Raw genomic sequence first — 19170 nt, 5'->3', positions numbered from 1 at the left:
AGGTAAGCACAGACCCCAGCAGCCAGGATGAGACATTAGAACAGCCTACAGTCCCAGAAACACTGTCATGCACTGACCTGATGTCAAGTGGACCGCATTGAATCCACCGCAGGTCTGAAACTGTGCAAACTAGAAGACATCACTGCTCTGAAGGACGTTTTCTCTCCGAGTGGTGTTTGGGTTAAACGAGTGACCCCGTTAACTGGACACTTTCAGCTGAAAGCGTCTGTGGTTGCCATAGTGACTACAGGCGTTAAAAACAGGAAGAAAATGGTCCTCGTGAATGCCTGTTTAGTTTTACATTACAATGTCAAACATAACGTCACCTACCTGAGTCTTTATAGTTTTGTCTGAGTCAATGTGTCGGTGGGGTTTATATGTTGCTTGTTGTTACATTAATTTTTATAATATCTGTCTGTGTCTAATTCATTTTCTAAACAAATCTATTTGTCTTTGAAACCTGCTTGTGTAAACACGTGTCCATAGAATTTTATTCACCACTTCAAAAAGCAGAACTTTTTTAGGATATTTGTAGTCATGCTGTTGTAGGAAAATAAATGAAAGTTAAGAGATTAAGCCGGTGCTCCACCAGCCACGTCACCCTGGTGGAGTGAAACAGATCTCCTTTGTGTACAGTCTATGAGTATCTCTCTTAAAAACATAATCCTGTTTTCATCATCTGCAACAGCAGAGGCACTCAGCTGAAATTCTCCAGTTAACAGGGTCACTGTTAAACTGAAACACCATCACTCAGACTGCTTTAAGTTTGATTCTGAAGTTATCAAGTCAGTCTGCTTTAAGTTTGATTCTGAAGTTATCAAGTCAGTCTGCTTTAAGTCTGATTCTAAAGTTATCAAGTCAGTCTGCTTTAAGTTTGATTCTAAAGTTATCAAGTCAGTCTGCTTTAAGTTTGATTCTAAAGTTATCAAGTCAGTCTGCTTTAGGTTTGATTCTGAAGTGATCAAGTCAGTCTGCTTTATGTTTGATTCTGAAGTTATCAAGTCAGTCTGCTTTAAGTTTGATTCTAAAGTTATCAAGTCAGTCTGCTTTAAGTTTGATTCTGAAGTTATCAAGTCAGTCTGCTTTAAGTTTGATTCTGAAGTGATCAAGTCAGTCTGCTTTAAGTTTGATTCTGAGGTTATCAAGTCAGTCTGCTTTAAGTTTGATTCTGAAGTGATCAAGTCAGTCTGCTTTAAGTTTGATTCTGAAGTTATCAAGTCAGTCTGCTTTAAGTTGGATTCTGAAGTTATCAGGTCAGTCTGCTTTAAGTTTGATTCTGAAGTTATCAAGTCAGTCTGCTTTAAGTTTGATTCTGAAGTGATCAGGTCAGTCTGCTGCTAATGCAACCACACAAAAGTCTAATATACTGGGCTATTTTCATCATCATTATGTTTTTATTTGATGATGGCACAGAGATCCGGGGCTAGAGCCCCGAATGCCCAGGTCCAACAGCTCGTCTGGTCGTATGCATGAGAGAAGATGCTGTGAGATGTCGGCTGATAATGTAGTGGGCTGGTCTGGACAGTAAATGCCAGGGCTGAATTTTTGTCCCAGTCCACCCCTGCTTCCAGATGCATGTTAAACATGTATGTATATGGACATGTTGATAATGATCATTGTAATATCTTAAATATCATAAAAAGCTGTGTGTATAGGCTTTATGCCAGCCTAGCTGTTAGGCCCATTTTAACTTGCAACTCAATTTAATAGCATATTTGTAATAGGGGTCCTCCCTTTGTCTGGAGAACTTTAGGACCCCTGGATTACAGGAAGGAAGGGGGAGAGAGACAGGGGAAGGCATCAAGATATTTCAAAAATGGAGGATGGAAAGATAGGACAACGGTAAAGAAAGTGAGAGAAGTAATACGGTAAGAAAGAGCAGATGATTAGAAACGAAAACTAGAAAAAAAGGTGTGAGAACGATCCTTAATCATTACATTGGTGTGTGTTTGTGCCCGTGACTGTGGTGAATGGGTCTTCAGGGAGTTTCCACAAACACTCCCCATCCACAGTGATCCAAACCTGTTTGGCCATACTTTACCTGGTAACAGTGTGATAAATGAATGATAGGCTGGTGCTGTGCAGTGGGCAGTCTTAGGGCTCTTGATTAGTGTGCTCTGCTGTGTGCTTTCACTTTAGTTCAGCTCTGTGGAGAAAGGAGACGCATGCCCTCTCTGTTATCCCAGCTTCTGAAAAACTACAAGAGAAAAAGTGATCCAACATGCTGCTGGCTTGGTGTCTGACTGTCCTGGTGGCTGTCTCTGTCACAGAGGCCACCCACCACTGTGAGTACTATGTTTGGATGCTGTAACCGAACTATTTTACTGAAGAATAGGCTGCCGGAAAGTGAAGAGCAAGTAAAATGGCCTCTGTAAACAACGCAGATGGATCAGGCTGTGTTTGATACAGAATATAAGCTGGAGAAATGTAGGCCTTTTATTATTATTATTATTATTATTATTATTATTATTATTAATAAGTCATAGAGTGTTGTCTTTACCTACTCTGTAAAGTGTCCTGAGATAACTTTGGTTGTGAATTAGCACTGTAAATAAAATTGAATTGAATTGAATTATTACCATTCGCTCCTGGTCTGTTAGAATCTCCCAGAGGCTGAAGTCACCTAAGACAGTCAATGTATTCACATATGATAGAAAACCATGGCAGACATGTTGGTGGTGGAATTCCCCTAAACCATGCTAGTTAACTTTCGTTTTCCTGTAATCTCAAATGTGCTGAGCAGCACCCCCCACTGGCACAGGGTCGGTCCTGTTCAGAGCAGGGTTCAGACCCCGTCCATCACTTCCTCTGGTTTCCTTTAGAACGTGTCTAATATTTAGAACAAGTGTCTTGAATCACAGATCACACTTTTCTCTATCACTTACTACAGAAAAATGCACTTTTCTTGTAAATGTGCTGCATTTTACCACGTCAAAGTGGGAACTTCTACATTATCTGTCAGCCGCAAAATGATTTCTGTCATTATTTTACAAGCCATGTAAAGCCATAAACTCTCTCTGCTTATACTTGTTTGAAAAAAAGTAATATAGTTATTGTTTTCTTTTCTTTTTTTACTGTTTTAATAATTTACTATGTCCCTTTAGTCATGTTCCACTTTATTAGTTTGTAGTTTCTCATCGTCCAAAACAAATAAAGGCTATAATTCCAGTGATGTGAATTATTCACAGAAAGCAGAAATGAAGTGAAAGCAAAAGCTCCTTTTATTGAATAGAATATATTAAAAAAATAAACAGTAAGACTTCATAAAATAGAGAAAAATAAACAGTATGACTTCAAAAAATAGAAGAATATACAGTATGATTTAAAAAGAAAAGAGAAAATATACAGTATGATTTTTAAATAATGAGGAACAATTAGTCTGGAGGAGTTAAGAGGTAAAGCAGGTTGAGCATAAAAGTGAATGTTTTTCCCCATGTTTCGTGATGTGAATCTATTTGTCGCGCTCTCAAAGTGTTCAACTGTTCAACTTAATTAGGAAGAAAAGTCGGTACGATCAAAGAAAATGTATGGAATTCATTTAATTTTATTATTAAAAAGTCATAATAGTTGTAAATCTGGATCATTCCCAGTTACAGTGAAGTTATCTCAACAGTCGCACCCTTTCACGCTGCACCCATAAGGATTGTTATTATTATTATTATTATTATTATTATCTGAGGGCCTGAGATCAGCCAAAATGTTTCCAGATAGTTCAACGTGTCTCTAATCAGATATAATGCAAAACAATTCCATCTTGCTTTTCTAGTTTGGAAGCCAATGCGTTCCCATGTCAGCTGAGACAAAGACTGTGGCATTCTTTCCATTGCTTTATTGTTTGAGTCCCTATCGACAGAACGCTCACTCTGGTTTTCTTTGGCTCATGTGGCTGCACTGTAAATGTTCCCTCACCAGCCTGCAGAACTGCTGCTGTCACAGAGTCTCACAGTGTGACGAGGGGAGGCTGAGGAGACTCGGCCCGGGCCAAAGTGGGACCTGTGACACTGATGCTGACTTTAGAGGGACATCTTTTCTATGTGGATTTTGCACTGATATGACTCTGCAAAGGTTTTCTAATTAATAAAGAACTTTACCAAAGAATATTTCACATTATTATTGTTCATACAATGTAGTACATAGTCAACCAATTCTAGATCTGAACGCTGAGGAAACTAAAGAATATATATCATTAAATAAATGGCTAAACATCAGGTTCAGTATAAGTCAATTACTGCCCATTGTATTAAAAAAGAAATAAAAGTAAATAATAAAATAAATGTCTAAATAAACATTGTGTTCAGTATAAGTCATTTACTGCCCATTGTATTAAAAAAGAAATAAAAGTAAATAATAAAATAAATGTCTAAATGAACATGACCAGCATAAGTCAATTACTGACCATTTTATTAAAGAATAAATCAAATAAATAAAAGTAAAAAATAAATGGCTAAATATACATTATGTTCAGTATAAGTCAATTACTGACCATTTTATTAAAGAATAAATCAAATAAATTGCTCAACGTCACCATTTGTAAATCACCCCAAATATTTATTTTCTGCATTATATGTCCTGTAAAAAGTTTCATATTTTAAAACATATACGTACACTGAAGAGATATGTCTGTGATCTGCCCTTCATATCATCTGATCTATATACTGATCTGGCTGTGGTGGAGATGGTGACGGCCATAATTCATACACATGAAAGCATTCAGTGATCCCTGTGAGCAGTAAGGGAGCGTTGTATCTGTCAGAGGGAATTCATGTACAGTAGTAGAGAGAGTCATTTGTAAAGTGGCAGTCTGCTATAATCAGAGGTGTCAAGTAATAAAGTACAAATACTTGACTTCTCCTCGTTACATGTTCACATAATTATCTGTACTTTCTACTCCTTACATTTTAAAAATAGCCTTGTTACTAAGGATGGGTACTGAAACCTGGTCCAGGGCAAGATTTTGAAATACCGTAATAACGTCAGACTTATCCTTTCTGCTTAACAGTCCTCGCAATCCTCCTGAACAGACTCTGTGTCAGAGCCCCATGCTCCTGTGCAGGGGGCGGGCCGGGGTCTCACTCACTCACCGCTTGTCTGTCTGTCTGTCTCTCTCACACACGGCACTAGAGAGACGGTGGAGAGAACTAAGCGGTCTAAAGTGAAGCTTTATTTCACCAAAACTGATGCAAGTAGTAATGCTACAAGGTGCAACAAAGGTTTTGCATGGAAAGGAACACGAGCAGCCTTTCAAAACATCTCCATTATGCTGGTTCTGCACAGCCGTGTATGGTCAGAGAAGCCCATTAAATAACACAGGAGTGATAATGGCATGCCCATGTTACCACTGTTTATTTCATGTTGTGATAGATGTAAACATGGCTGCTGACTTATGACATACTGATATTTCTTCAAAACTGTGCCTATTGTTTGGCTTTCAAAAATGTTTATTACAGTACAGTTTCTTTAGTACATTATAAGGTACAAGAACAATAAAGCAGTTGCTCATTCAATTCTTTCTTCTTCTTTTTTTTACTTTTTTTTCTCTAAAAAGAACCGATAACCAGTACCGTTAAAGTACTGGATCGGTAAAAGTAGTAGTATTGTTAAAATCTTAACGATACCCATCCCTACTCATTACTCATTGCTGCTTGTCATCGTTAAAAAACACACACACAAAAACCTGAGGATTAAACATATACCATTCTGATCCACATCCATCTGCACATGACACAAATGACGTACAGGAAATAGCAGACGTACAATATGGAGCCTATATGATGATGAGCGCGGCAGAAACTTCCCAACCAAGCCCCAGTAGAGAGGTTTGTAGCCAGGAACCAGCCAACCTTCTCCATCCCTGGCCGTACCTTGGAGAATTTTTTGAAATGATCGGACACAAAAAAAATCTCCTTTGAATGCGTTACAAGCTCTGCACACCCAAACCAACGAGCTAATGGCTTTAAAAAACTCAGCAACGTCAGCATTAACATTTTAATAGAACACATTAGTCATTATGGCCTTTAGAAGGGAGGTGGGGCTGGTGCACTTTAGGCCCCTGTGGTGTGGCCCAAGCATTTGTCCTTAATGGCATTTCCCCCCCTTACATTACTTTTACTTTTATACTTTAAGTAGTTTTGAAACCAGTAATCTATTACTTTTACTTGAGTAAAAAGCTTGAGTTGATACTTCTACCTCTACAGAAGTCTTTTTAAACCCTAGTATCTATACTTCTACTTCTACAGAAGTCTTTTTTAAACCCTAGTGTCTGTACTTCTACTTGAGTAATGAACTTGAACAAGTTTGACACATCCGGCTATAATTTCCTTCTCCATGTTGCCTCCAGCTCCACCCAAGGTTCAGTTGTACAGCCATGGTCCCGGAGAGTTTGGGAAGGACAACACCCTGATCTGCCATGTGACTGACTTCCACCCCCCTGACATCACCATCCAGGTCATGGAGGATGGAGTGGAACTCCCGAATGCACAGCAGACTGACCTGGCCTTCAAACGGGACTGGCACTTCCATCTGACCAAGCATGTGGCCTTCACACCCATGGAGGGCAACAAGTACAGCTGCAAGGTCACCCATGGGGCGGACGTTAAAGAGTATGCCTGGGGTGAGTTTCTTTGTTTCTTTGTTTGTAGAAGTTTGTAGAGTGAGTAGTTTATCAAATACATATATGAAAGTATTTATGTGGAGAGAAAGGGCTTTATCAAGTGATGCAAATTGAATCTGAAAGAGGAATTACATTCTGTTTAATTCTCTTCAATCATTTTTTCGTGTGTGTGTGTGTGTGTATGTGGTAGCAATAAACTCCAAAACATTCAGAGGCCCCATACCTTGGACGGGGATAAAATGTCTTGTTTATTTATTATTAGATTGATTTGCACGTTGACATTACAGTAACAGACATGGTGTATCGAGTCATTTGCCTTTGATATACTCAATACATGAGACAAAATGAAATAAAATGCGGTTTAAAGTATGTTAATGGAAACAGAGAACAGATTCAGTGCTGTGAGGAAATGTTGCTGTACCAGTCTGTTTTATAATAATATGAACTTTTTTTCAGAGCCAAACATGTAACTCAACAGAGGCCCTTAAAGGTGAGTTCACATCTTTAGCTCCTCCACCACTCTAGTTTACACTATTTGTTGCTTTAGTTGACCACCTTCTGTAAAATATGTTTTTTTCATAAACTGTATAAAAAATGGACGTAGTCTCTCCATCAAGGTCCGTTTTCTCAACTTGATCCAATCATATTTTGCCTCTGGGAGCCGCCATCTTGTCAGACTTTGACTCCTCCTCATTTCCTTTTACCAAAAAAGGGCCTGTATGTGACATCTTGGGGAGGGAGATTTTTACAGAATTAGCAACATTAGCACCACCGCCCGGGAGCTAGGCTAACAGAAGGCTACTAGATAAACAGGAGTGGGATACAATGTTGAGATTTGAGAGACATTTTTTCCGGCACCGGGAGGGAACATGAGTCTTTTTTCTTTTCTTTTTTTCGTGTCTCTAGTAGAGATTACACCGGCTCCCAGAGTCCAGTGCAGCCAGAGTTTATGATCTATGATTTAAACCGATATTCATCACAGTCCCATGCTCATAGACCGTAAATCACTGACCCTCACTGCCCAAATCCTCCTGCTGCTCCAGATTAGCATCTAGTGTATGTATCATTGATAGCAGGCTGTACTGTAAGTCATGGTGCAACTGCGGCTATTGAATTAGCATAACAGAGCTAACGTTAACACAGTGTGTTCCTAAACCATCTGTTTGTACAGTTGATCGAAGAGCCAATCATCTTGTCACTTATGGAAACACCACCAAAGGAATGACCGCAGTCCAGGTCGAGATAACGGAGTTAGCATGCTAATGATGCTAATCCTGACAATTAGCCTCCGAGGAGAAGTGAGGGCCAGAGGCAGGCTGTCACCTGATTATTCATAAACTTTAACCTCCAATAAAATAAAAACTATACTGGTACAAAAAAAATTCATCCCCTCAGTGTTGTCATGAAGATATGACCTAAACTTACAGACTAGAATGTTTTTTGTCCCAGGCCTTAAACAGGTTTAACATGGGGGTCAATGAGAAACTGCTCTATTGTGCAAACTGCTCCTAGTGGACACTCAGAGAACTGCAGTTTTTGGCACTTCCTGATTGGATCAACCAGGAAGTGGCTGTGGGCGGGGCTTGTTTTTTTCATATCGCTGAGACTGTCACTGTATCCTGACAGCACAATGAGGCCAACGATCTGTAGCTCTGATCAAAGTGTGAAACAAGGCCGCACTGATCAAATCTGAATCAGGATTAAATTGAATTAATAAATTTAAATTTAATTCTAGTTTCACACTCTGATCAGAGTTTAGAGCAGGCGGTGACACTGCACCAGAGACTCAACTTGCTCTGATTGGTTGTCGGTCAGGGGCAGTGGATCAAGTTTCAGAAATTGTATGTACATGAAAAATTATTTTTTCTGCAGAAAGTTGCCAGCTCTAGCTTTAATATTTAATAGGTAAACTGGGTATTTTATTTTGCAGATATTATCAGTAATTCAAATCTTGCAAGTCAAAAAGAACATTTCAGATACGGGCACCGTCATTCTTCCTCGGACACATGATGTCACTGTTCCCATTCACATTTCAGTTTCACATAACCTCAAATGCATTTTTCATATCCAGAATGAATATAATGATATTTGAAAATAAGATTATGACTAGTTCCCTTGGATTCTACATATCTGAAGTGTTTTTTTTCCCGCCTTGTAGGAATTGTAATGCAGATATGTGAATTCTGGATATAAAAAATGTTAATGTGCATGTATGAAACTGAAAGCCACATACATAAATCAAAGTTACATCATTTGTCCGAGGAATAATTAGGTGGTTTTCTACGAGGCAGAATGGAATTATGGATATCTGCAGTACATATCCAGTCTAGCTATTGAATATTAAAACAGTCACTTACACTTTAGAGTATTTAAAGATATCTTGAATTTAGTTTAGACTTGTACAGTCAAAGTTGGAGATATCTTTCTATATATATAGTACAATTTGTCGGGTAAGAATTCCTTTTTGTGTATTTCTTTAATCACTATTCTGCTACAATACAGAATCCAAAACTCTAAATGTAATTGAGAGGGGTTTGATTAAACGTAAACGGCTCAGGGGCATGATTCTGTGATGTCTTTTTCTCTGCCCAGGGTCGTGCCAGATGTTTTGGCCCGGCGACAGCAGCATTTATTCTTCACTCTCCAAACTCCAATCGACAGGAACACATTATCTTCAGACTTTCTCACTTTGACTTTCACAATACATAAATATCAATATCATAGCAAGAGGAATTTTTCATTTTAGTGTGAGAGAATGCATGGGTTGCGGGGCATTTAGTCATTTGTAATTTAGCAGTGTGTTGCTTACTTTCAACTTGTTTTCTAACCTTTGATACTGAAGTGTGTGTTTAAAATAAGTCATATAATGTTTGGCTGTTTAGCATATACGTATGAATATGTGTCTGTGCACAAGCGTTTGAAAAAAAACCTCAACTCTTTCTGTACCGATGAGGCAATGACATGTTAATTGGTGGGTGTAATAATTGATGAACGGGGTGTTCTTTCTGGACCAGCTATAAGTGTGTTCTGTCATTTAAATTGGTTATTTAAGAAATGTGTTAATGCCTCCTAATAAATAAATGCCTCTTGGAAATCCCTTGATGTCTTCTTTCACATACATCCATATGTTATCTTTGAGGCTTTATGAGATAGAAAACTGTTTCAGGTGGACAAAGAAGTCACTAACGTAATGTGCAGACATTTAAATAATTGTACCTCTGGTTTAGCTCCACCTGAGCTACATTTGACCTGCATTTTATATATGATGGGCATGCAATGCTGATCCATATGAGATCACACACTCAGTTAAAGTCAATAGAAAACTACTATTCCACATATAGAGTTGTCACATGATGTTTATATACTATATGTTAATTCAATTTTATTAACAGTGCCAATTCATAACGTAAAGTTATCTCAGGACACTTTACATATGGAGTAGGTAAAGACCACACTCTATGACTTATTTATGATTTAGAGAGACCCAACAATTCCCCCATGAGCAGCAACAGCAACCTTGAGCACACTGGCAATGAAAACACTCCCTCTAACAGACAGGAACGTGGAACAGACTCAGCTCTATGGAGGACGGACATCTGTCTGCACCGCTTGGGGAGGAAGAAAAGGAGAGAGAAAAGACAGACAGATGGCCAGAGAGACAAAGACAGACAGATGGACGCAGAGAGAGACAAAGACAGATAGGTGGACAGAGAGACACAAAGACAGACGGATGGACACAGACACAAAGACAGACAGATGGAAAGAGAGAGAAAGGACAGACAGATGGACAGAATGAGACAAACAGACAGGTGGACAGAGAGACAAAGACAGACACAGAGACAGACAGATGGGCGGAGAGAGAAAAAAGACAGACAGATGGACAGAGAGAGACAAAGACAGACAGACAGATCCAAAGATGCAAGCATCCAAAAAGTAACAGTAACTATAATAATATCTATAGTAATGTGAATATGACTTATATATTATGGCAGTTAACGCAGCAGAATAGTAGAAACAAGCACAGCTAAGGTGATAGAACATTATATCCACAGTTACCACAGGTGCCACTTCAGAAAATATCAGGCTTTCAAGTCCCACCACTGAGACCAGTGTTCAAATACAGTATTCTGCTACAGACAGGAAGGTTTATTCCTCATCATAAGATCAGTTATTGTTGACTGTGTTCAGCCACAGTCACACTGTATGAAGAGGTAGCATCAGAAGTGACATGTCAATGCTTTCAAACCAATCATTTTACCTGTGCTTACTATCTTCACATAACTCATTACCATGACAACGTAATAGGCTGATATTGAGCTGCTTAATGGTGATTTCTGGAGGGTAAAAGTTGCTCACATGACAAATCAAGATGTTGGCTTTCCCGATCTCTCCTGGTTCACGACTGTACACCTGAACCATGGCTGAAGCAACCAAGGAACAGATGTTAGTCATGTGATAGGCCTGCACAGATGACCTGATGGAAACCTAAAGATGTGAGCTGGCACACACTACAGGATTCCACTCACTTACATGCTCTATATTTGAAATTCTACATTCTGACACTTTTTCTCTGCTAGGCTTTTAAACTAATGTACTGCTGTCGCGTGTTAATAACATATGGGCTATGGAACAACCTATGGTGTGGCCCCATCACTGCTTGTTTTCACAGACAACAGAGCGCTGTCCAAGACATTAACTGGACCTTTAAACACTAATATTCTATTCTAACACTAATATCACATTTCTCAAAGTGGTTACTTTCTTTTCAGAGTACTTTAGTTCTTCCTTATATGACTAGAAATGCTAAAGTTATTCTAAATTACACAAGTATTTTCTTAGCGTTATATACACTTAGTAATTAATGTTTCCTTTTTTTACCATCACGGGGAGCTCGACAGTGGAAACGTTTGAGCCCCTCAGAGGTAGCTCAAACAAACATGGAGAGTTCTAATGAAACTGCGCCACACAAAGCAACATGTCGAAGCCAGTTCTGCCTAGAGACACCATCCTGATTATTCTATTGGTGGAGATATCCTTCCGGATGCACTTTTGTAAGCCGATTGGCTGAACGTGGTTTCAGTGGGCGGGGCTAACAGCGTCGCACGGCACTCCCGGATCCATTTCTACTTTCGCTTTGAGTCGCAGGCAGTTGTATGTGGACAGAAAGTCCGTATCATAACTTTTGCAGAGGTCAACGGAAGGTGGAACCATGAGGACATGTGTCGTCGCAGTCGTGGTTGGTATGCTCTGCCTCTCCACTTCGTTCGCCAAAAATTGTAAGTCACTCCCGGTAACCTGCAAGTGTTTGTGCCAATATATTTACAAATGGCGCTGTGTCACTACAAGAGCCTGTGCCACTGTCGTCTACTGTCTACGTCCACTCTACCTGTGAAGACACGGCCTAAGGAAGAACTTAGGTACTCTAACGAGAAAGGAACCACTTTGAGAAATGTCATATCAGTGTTTAAAGGTCCAGTTAATAAGTACATGTAATATTAGTGTTTACAGGTCCAGTTAATAAGTAAATGTAATATTAGTGTTTACAGGTCCAGTTAATAAGTAAATGTAATATTAGTGTTTACAGGTCTAGTTAATAAGTAAATGTAATATTAGTGTTTACAGGTCCAGTTAATAAGTAAATGTAATATTAGTGTTTACAGGTCCAGTTAATAAGTAAATGTAATATTAGTGTTTACAGGTCCAGTTAATAAGTAAATGTAATATTAGTGTTTACAGGTCTAGTTAATAAGTAAATGTAATATTAGTGTTTACAGGTCTAGTTAATAAGTAAATGTAATATTAGTGTTTACAGGTCCAGTTAATAAGTAAATGTAATATTAGTGTTTACAGGTCCAGTTAATAAGTAAATGTAATATTAGTGTTTACAGGTCTAGTTAATAAGTAAATGTAATATTAGTGTTTACAGGTCTAGTTAATAAGTAAATGTAATATTAGTGTTTACAGGTCCAGTTAATAAGTAAATGTAATATTAGTGTTTACAGGTCTAGTTAATAAGTAAATGTAATATTAGTGTTTACAGGTCTAGTTAATAAGTAAATGTAATATTAGTGTTTACAGGTCTAGTTAATAAGTAAATGTAATATTAGTGTTTACAGGTCTAGTTAATAAGTAAATGTAATATTAGTGTTTACTGGTCCAGTTAATAAGTAAATGTAATATTAGTGTTTACAGGTCCAGTTAATAAGTAAATGTAATATTAGTGTTTACAGGTCTAGTTAATAAGTAAATGTAATATTAGTGTTTACAGGTCTAGTTAATAAGTAAATGTAATATTAGTGTTTACAGGTCTAGTTAATAAGTAAATGTAATATTATTGTTTACAGGTCTAGTTAATAAGTAAATGTAATATCAGTGTTTACAGGTCTAGTTAATAAGTAAATGTAATATTAGTGTTTACAGGTCCAGTTAATAAGTAAATGTAATATTAGTGTTTACAGGTCCAGTTAATAAGTAAATGTAATATTAGTGTTTACAGGTCTAGTTAATAAGTAAATGTAATATTAGTGTTTACAGGTCTAGTTAATAAGTAAATGTAATATTAGTGTTTACAGGTCTTGTTAATAAGTAAATGTAATATTAATGTTTACAGGTCTAGTTAATAAGTAAATGTAATATTAGTGTTTACAGGTCCAGTTAATAAGTAAATGTAATATTAGTGTTTACAGGTCTAGTTAATAAGTAAATGTAATATTAGTGTTTACAGGTCCAGTTAATAAGTAAATGTAATATTAGTGTTTACAGGTCTAGTTAATAAGTAAATGTAATATTAGTGTTTACAGGTCCAGTTAATAAGTAAATGTAATATTAGTGTTTACAGGTCCAGTTAATAAGTAAATGTAATATTAGTGTTTACAGGTCTAGTTAATAAGTACATGTAATATTAGTGTTTACAGGTCTAGTTAATAAGTAAATGTAATATTAGTGTTTACAGGTCTTGTTAATAAGTAAATGTAATATTAGTGTTTACAGGTCTAGTTAATAAGTAAATGTAATATTAGTGTTTACAGGTCCAGTTAATAAGTAAATGTAATATTAGTGTTTACAGGTCTAGTTAATAAGTACATGTAATATTAGTGTTTACAGGTCTAGTTAATAAGTAAATGTAATATTAGTGTTTACAGGTCTTGTTAATAAGTAAATGTAATATTAGTGTTTACAGGTCTAGTTAATAAGTAAATGTAATATTAGTGTTTACAGGTCTAGTTAATAAGTAAATGTAATATAAGCGTTTACTGGTCCAGTTAATAAGTAAATGTAATATTAGTGTTTACAGGTCTAGTTAATAAGTAAATGTAATATTAGTGTTTACAGGTCTAGTTAATAAGTAAATGTAATATTAGTGTTTACAGGTCTAGTTAATAAGTAAATGTAATATTAGTGTTTACAGGTCTAGTTAATAAGTAAATGTAATATTAGTGTTTACAGGTCTAGTTAATAAGTAAATGTAATATTAGTGTTTACTGGTCCAGTTAATAAGTAAATGTAATATTAGTGTTTACAGGTCTAGTTAATAAGTAAATGTAATATTAGTGTTTACAGGTCCAGTTAATAAGTAAATGTTATATTAGTGTTTACAGGTCTAGTTAATAAGTAAATGTAATATTAGTGTTTACAGGTCTAGTTAATAAGTAAATGTAATATTAGTGTTTACAGGTCTAGTTAATAAGTAAATGTAATATTAGTGTGTCAAAATACTGACAAATAACCAAGTCCAGTTGCTTTTGACTGAAATTGCTTTGGGGATAACAAGGACCTGGACAAATGAGAACATTCATAGGCTTTTTGTCAAAATACTGAGTTTAAAGGTCCAGTTAATGTCCAGTTAATGTCTTGGACAGCGCTCTGTCGTCTGTAAACAAGCAGTGAACGGGCCACACCATAAGTTGTTCCATAGCCTGTATGTCATTAACACGTGACAGCCGTACATTAGTTTAAAAGCCTAGCAGAGAAAAAATGTCAGCATGTAGAATTTCAAATATAGAGCATGTAAGTGAGTGGAATCCTGTAGTGTGTGCCAGCTCATATCTTTAGGTTTCCATCAGGTCATCTGTGCAGGCCTATCACATGACTAACATCTGTTCCTTGGTAGCTTCAGCCATGGTTCAGGTGTACAGTCGTGAACCAGGAGAGATCGGGAAAGACAACATCTTGATTTGTCATGTGAGCAACTTCCACCCTCCGGAGATCACCATTAAGCTGCTCAAGGATGGGAAAGAGATGCCCGGTGCCAAGCAGACTGACCTGGCCTTCGGGGAGAAGTGGGACTACCACATCACCAAACATGTGCGCTTCATTCCCAACAACGGAGAGGAGTACGCCTGCAGTGTGACTCACATGGGGATGCCCAGAGTATACATCTGGGGTATGTGTCTGTGTGTCCTCCTCTGTCTACTGTCTACCACGTTTTATTACAGCTTTACATTGTAGGTATAAGAAGTTAAAAGACAAGGAATTATTTACACATTATTACTAAACACCACACAACATACTCAACACTTTGCAAATACATAACTATACTATATAGTTGACTAAAATAAAAACAAATCAGAAATATCGTATACAGCTACATAAGCACATAACCATATGAAATGATATCAGTATATCTTAAATATAATAAAATCAATAAATACATGTCTCCCCCAGTAGGTCCATGTTCTGACTATTAGTAATTAGGTTTATTCAATTGATTACAGCATAACTACTACTACTGCCACTACTAATGATCGTTTTCATGACTTCACACAGGTTATATAACCCTAACCCGTAACCCCTCCTCATATACTGTACACTAGGGATGGGCACCAGTAGCTAATTCCAAGATCAGGGGATCGCATCAATTCTTTGAGGGCCAATCGAGCATTTGCCGCTGCTTTTCAGTAAACTGCACTGTAACTTCTGTAACTGTAACCATTATCATTACCACTTTTATGCGATTTAAATCTTTTATATATGTTTAAAATGTCCTTTTATCCGTTTTATGTGTTATTTCTCCCAATGCTCTTAATGTTTTATGTGAAGCACTTTGAATTGCCTTATTGTTGAATTGTGCTACACAAATAAACTTGCTTTGCCTTGTACCACGCGCCCAGGTATGGCCCACTTGCTGGCCACAGCCTGGTTGAGAGAGGCGGGCTTTTGTGAAGCACGGATTGACATGTAAACCCACAAGCCTGCACACGTGCACGAGCGTGAGTCTACTTCATATGCGTGTGTTCCCCTCGACAGACATTTAAAAAGATGCTGCCGAACGTCACGTACAAGGTGGAGTGTTTACTGCAGATTTGGTCAGATGAAAATATTCACAAACAGACAAAACTAAATATCCGAGGGCTGAATGTATAAGCAATATGCATTTGAGCCGCTGCCCACATCATTTCAAGTAATGTGAGTACAAACGGGCCTGGGCTGTGGGGGAAGAGGGAGGGGAGACAATCCCCCCAAATGAGGGGCCCGATACGAATGGACAGTGTGAGTGTGCCCTTATTTTCAGAAGTAAGTGCTTCTATAGACACAGTCACTGAGTCACAGTGTGAGTGTTACATGTCAGTATACAGTCACAACAACAGATGGCGCCAAACATCCGTAAAAAGAGTTCCTTTTATGACGAGCCATCAATCACAACACAGTTTACAGCGACATTGTTGACAGTGACATCTAATGTTGGCTAACAGCGACAACCAGCTTACACAGACAAGGGTCTGAAACATGGAGAGGCAGTAATTGTCCTGAAACAAGTGTCTCAAAAGGTGGCCAAGTTATCTGACAGCTGAGGAGTTACGATGCCAGTTTTAAGATAATGGTGATAAACGCAGCAGAGTCATCCAACAGCTCCTTAAAGAAGGAGGGTCGTCTTATATTTAGGCCAATACGGTCTGTGTTCACTGGAACAAAAGAACAAAACTGGCTGTGGGCCAGTGCTTTGGCTCTACTCCGGAGGTGGTCCATCTCAGGTGTGGCATGGTGCGGTTCAGCATGCTTAAACTAATTATGGAAACGCAAATGATAGCAGCATGGTTAGGCCCGGCCTGAAGTGCCGATGGAAAAACCCTGTTAGTGATTTACAGGAACATTTAACCACAGGGTTCAGTCGGGGCTGTCATCCTCTGCTGCTCTCTGCCACACATTTCCTGTCTCTCCTGACTGTCAACAAGGTTCATTTTAGTTAAACATTTTACAACACAGGGTTAAAGCCCTTTATACAGCCTTTGTTTAGTACAGATTAAGCTTGACAGGAAATGGGGAGCGAGAGCGGGGGTGACGCGCATCCGCCACTGCAGCGAGGACTTTTAGCCTCTGTATAGGGGCGCCTGTCTGCAGCTGAGCCACCAGGCGCCCAAGCAAACAGTTCTTTAAATACAATACAGTTTAAATAAAGTAAAAGCATGAATGCCAAAAAAATAATAATCATCGGATTGACATTCTGTGTTGGTAAACTGTAAACAACCAAGTTCTAAGATCCACAACTCAATATATACAGTATATATATATATATATATATAGATAGATATATAGATATATATATATATAGATATATATAGATAGATATCTATATATATATCTATATATATATATCTATATATATATGTGTGTGTGTGTGTGTGTGTATCTATAAAGCACCAAATCAGCTAGCCCTCTAGAATATCACAAGTACAGCATTTGTGTCCTAGACTAATATTTCTGTTGCTGTGGGAGAAGAGCATTTCAGATGTTGAGTTCTGAAAATCTTTGGACCACCTCACACTTGCAGCGTGTAAACACTTTCTCAACGTGTGTTTGTTTCTCTCTACAGAAACAGATATGTGAGCGCCTTGCTCTGCCTTGCTCCAGGTGTGTACAATATTCATTCTCAGTGTCATTTTCAATTCAGTAAACAAGTAATTTGTGCAGTTCTTGTCTGAGTGATGTCGTTTTTATCCCTTCTTTCATAACCACAGCTGTGCTCCGTCTCAGGAAGAAGAAGAAGATTGGAATGATTTTTCTATAATCGTGGGTTTCATTCTGAAAGTTTCAGCATCAGTAGATGAGAGCAATGATTGCTCTTTAAGTGTTATTCCGGCGCAACATCATCCCATGGTCTTTTTCGGCACTTACACACATCAAATAAGCCATTGAGACAATTTTTTTTTTTCCTTCATCAACTATTAACGGAGAAATCTGGTAGAGTCACTAACAGCCGTACGTGGCTAACAGTGATCAGCTCGGGGCAGCACGGTGAAGGCATTCAAACATCTTTTTAACCACTAATACTGCTCAGAATAACAGCAAACCTCTGCAGTAGCATGAGAAGAGTCCCAACACAGAAAACAAAGCACCAACAACATAGTTAGTGAACCTGGAGTTTATTTAAAGAGTGTTTTAAAGACTTACCTACTGGCCCCTGTACCAGCTCCTCTCGTAGTAAAGTCCATTCAAGTGGATTACCAAAGTCAATCCCAAAGGAAGGAGCCCATTAGTGCTTCGTTGTTAGGTATGTTGGTGCTGAAAAGGACCATGGGATGATTTTGGACCGGAATTACACCTAGAACTCTGCTGTGTGTGTTTGACCATCATGGAAAGGCATCATTTGATTCAAAATTCACATGATTGTGTTGCTTTAAGGAAGCAATTTCCACTGATGTTTGGAGATGTGAATGTTTGCATTCTGTGTGTTTGATGCTTGATCTGCTGAAGACTTTCATCATATCTGTTCTCATTCATTTAAATGTAAATTAAATGTTTTTTTAATTATCTTGTATCTTATAAAGAGAGGATTGGTCGTTTTATTTTCCGGTGTATTGTGTAGAATGACTCCAAAACTTGAGCACTTGTTGTTTAAGTATACACTAATAGATCTCACGCTGACATATTAGGCTCAGATTGACTCTGTAACTATATTTTATACAATATGGATGGGTAATAAAAATGTTGATGACCCTCCCCTGTTCAGCTCCTTGAGTTCATATACGTTTCACAGCAGGGTTTGGAAAGAAGGGGGCTGTGGCAGTGGCTGTTAAATGAGATGCACGCAAGAGTCCAGTCATGCCTCCTGTTCATGGGAAATCCCTTCTTAGAAGAGGATTCCAATGGGAGTGATGAAGGGGAAATCCACATCACCTGAATTTCAAAGTTCAGCTCAACTTTGTTGTCCCACAGAGCAGAACATTTGTCTTGGGCCAACAGAAGGAGGATGTTCCCGGGTCCTATGTATGGGAAGTGCCTTTTTCCCCAAAAATGTCCGATGTTCCCCGGTCACATACAAAGCGGGGAACACAGGACCAGGGGCACATTGGTACGCTCCCGACAGAATCACACATACAGTACAAGGAAAATACACAATGTAAAGATGTGTTCGTAGATAACACAGCAGCATAGTGAATAATGGTGTGAATTTTAAGTAAAACAGAAAGAAAGAATATATATACTGTATATTTATACATATACTCTAAATGTTACTAAAATATAGATAAACAAATTGTAGAGAACAAAGATTTGCCATTCCAACAAGGAATGTGAATTATCCCATGGCCAAACATATGGAATTAAAAGACACGGACGATTCA

At 38.0% G+C, this 19170-nt stretch overlaps 2 protein-coding genes across 3 annotated transcripts; both read left to right on the top strand.

The window, feature by feature from the left end:
• The first annotated feature begins 2144 nt into the window (after positions 1-2144).
• Positions 2145-9706, top strand: LOC310962996 (beta-2-microglobulin-like). The gene is made up of 4 exons (XM_083935625.1): positions 2145-2285; positions 6338-6610; positions 7067-7100; positions 9203-9706. Exons 1-3 carry the CDS (start codon positions 2222-2224, stop codon positions 7078-7080), a joined length of 351 nt encoding a protein of 116 aa, XP_083791751.1. The 5' UTR covers positions 2145-2221; the 3' UTR covers positions 7081-7100; positions 9203-9706.
• Positions 9707-11710: 2004 nt separating this feature from the next.
• Positions 11711-18543, top strand: LOC310962642 (beta-2-microglobulin-like). Of its 2 annotated transcripts, XM_083935154.1 has the most exons (4): positions 11711-11886; positions 14721-14993; positions 17421-17458; positions 17566-18543. In XM_083935154.1, the coding sequence occupies exons 1-3, from the start codon at positions 11820-11822 to the stop codon at positions 17432-17434; spliced, it is 354 nt and encodes a 117-aa protein (XP_083791280.1). In that variant the 5' UTR covers positions 11711-11819; the 3' UTR covers positions 17435-17458; positions 17566-18543. The 2 variants fall into 2 exon arrangements, with proteins under 2 accessions (XP_083791280.1, XP_083791279.1); XM_083935153.1 differs by lacking the exons at positions 17421-17458; positions 17566-18543 and adding an exon at positions 15721-17398.
• The last annotated feature ends 627 nt before the right edge of the window (positions 18544-19170 follow it).

Source organism: Echiichthys vipera (assembly GCF_963691815.1).
Source record: "Echiichthys vipera genome assembly, chromosome: 20".
Taxonomy (NCBI): Eukaryota; Metazoa; Chordata; class Actinopteri; order Perciformes; family Trachinidae; genus Echiichthys; species Echiichthys vipera.
The sequence above is the reverse complement of the archived record's forward strand: the minus strand, read 5'-3'. Positions and strand labels throughout refer to the sequence as shown.

What these genes read in the sequence shown, in the direction of transcription:
- LOC310962996 (XM_083935625.1), top strand. Translation starts at nt 2,222, where the DNA reads ATGCTGCTGGCTTGGTGTCTGACTGTCCTGGTGGCTGTCTCTGTCACA. An exon ending in CACAGAGGCCACCCACCACT is followed by an intron (nt 2,286 to 6,337) that starts GTGAGTACTATG and finishes TGTTGCCTCCAG; the next exon opens with CTCCACCCAAGGTTCAGTTG.
- LOC310962642 (XM_083935153.1), top strand. Translation starts at nt 11,820, where the DNA reads ATGAGGACATGTGTCGTCGCAGTCGTGGTTGGTATGCTCTGCCTCTCC. An exon ending in CACTTCGTTCGCCAAAAATT is followed by an intron (nt 11,887 to 14,720) that starts GTAAGTCACTCC and finishes GTTCCTTGGTAG; the next exon opens with CTTCAGCCATGGTTCAGGTG. An exon ending in GCCCAGAGTATACATCTGGG is followed by an intron (nt 14,994 to 15,720) that starts GTATGTGTCTGT and finishes CCACGCGCCCAG; the next exon opens with GTATGGCCCACTTGCTGGCC.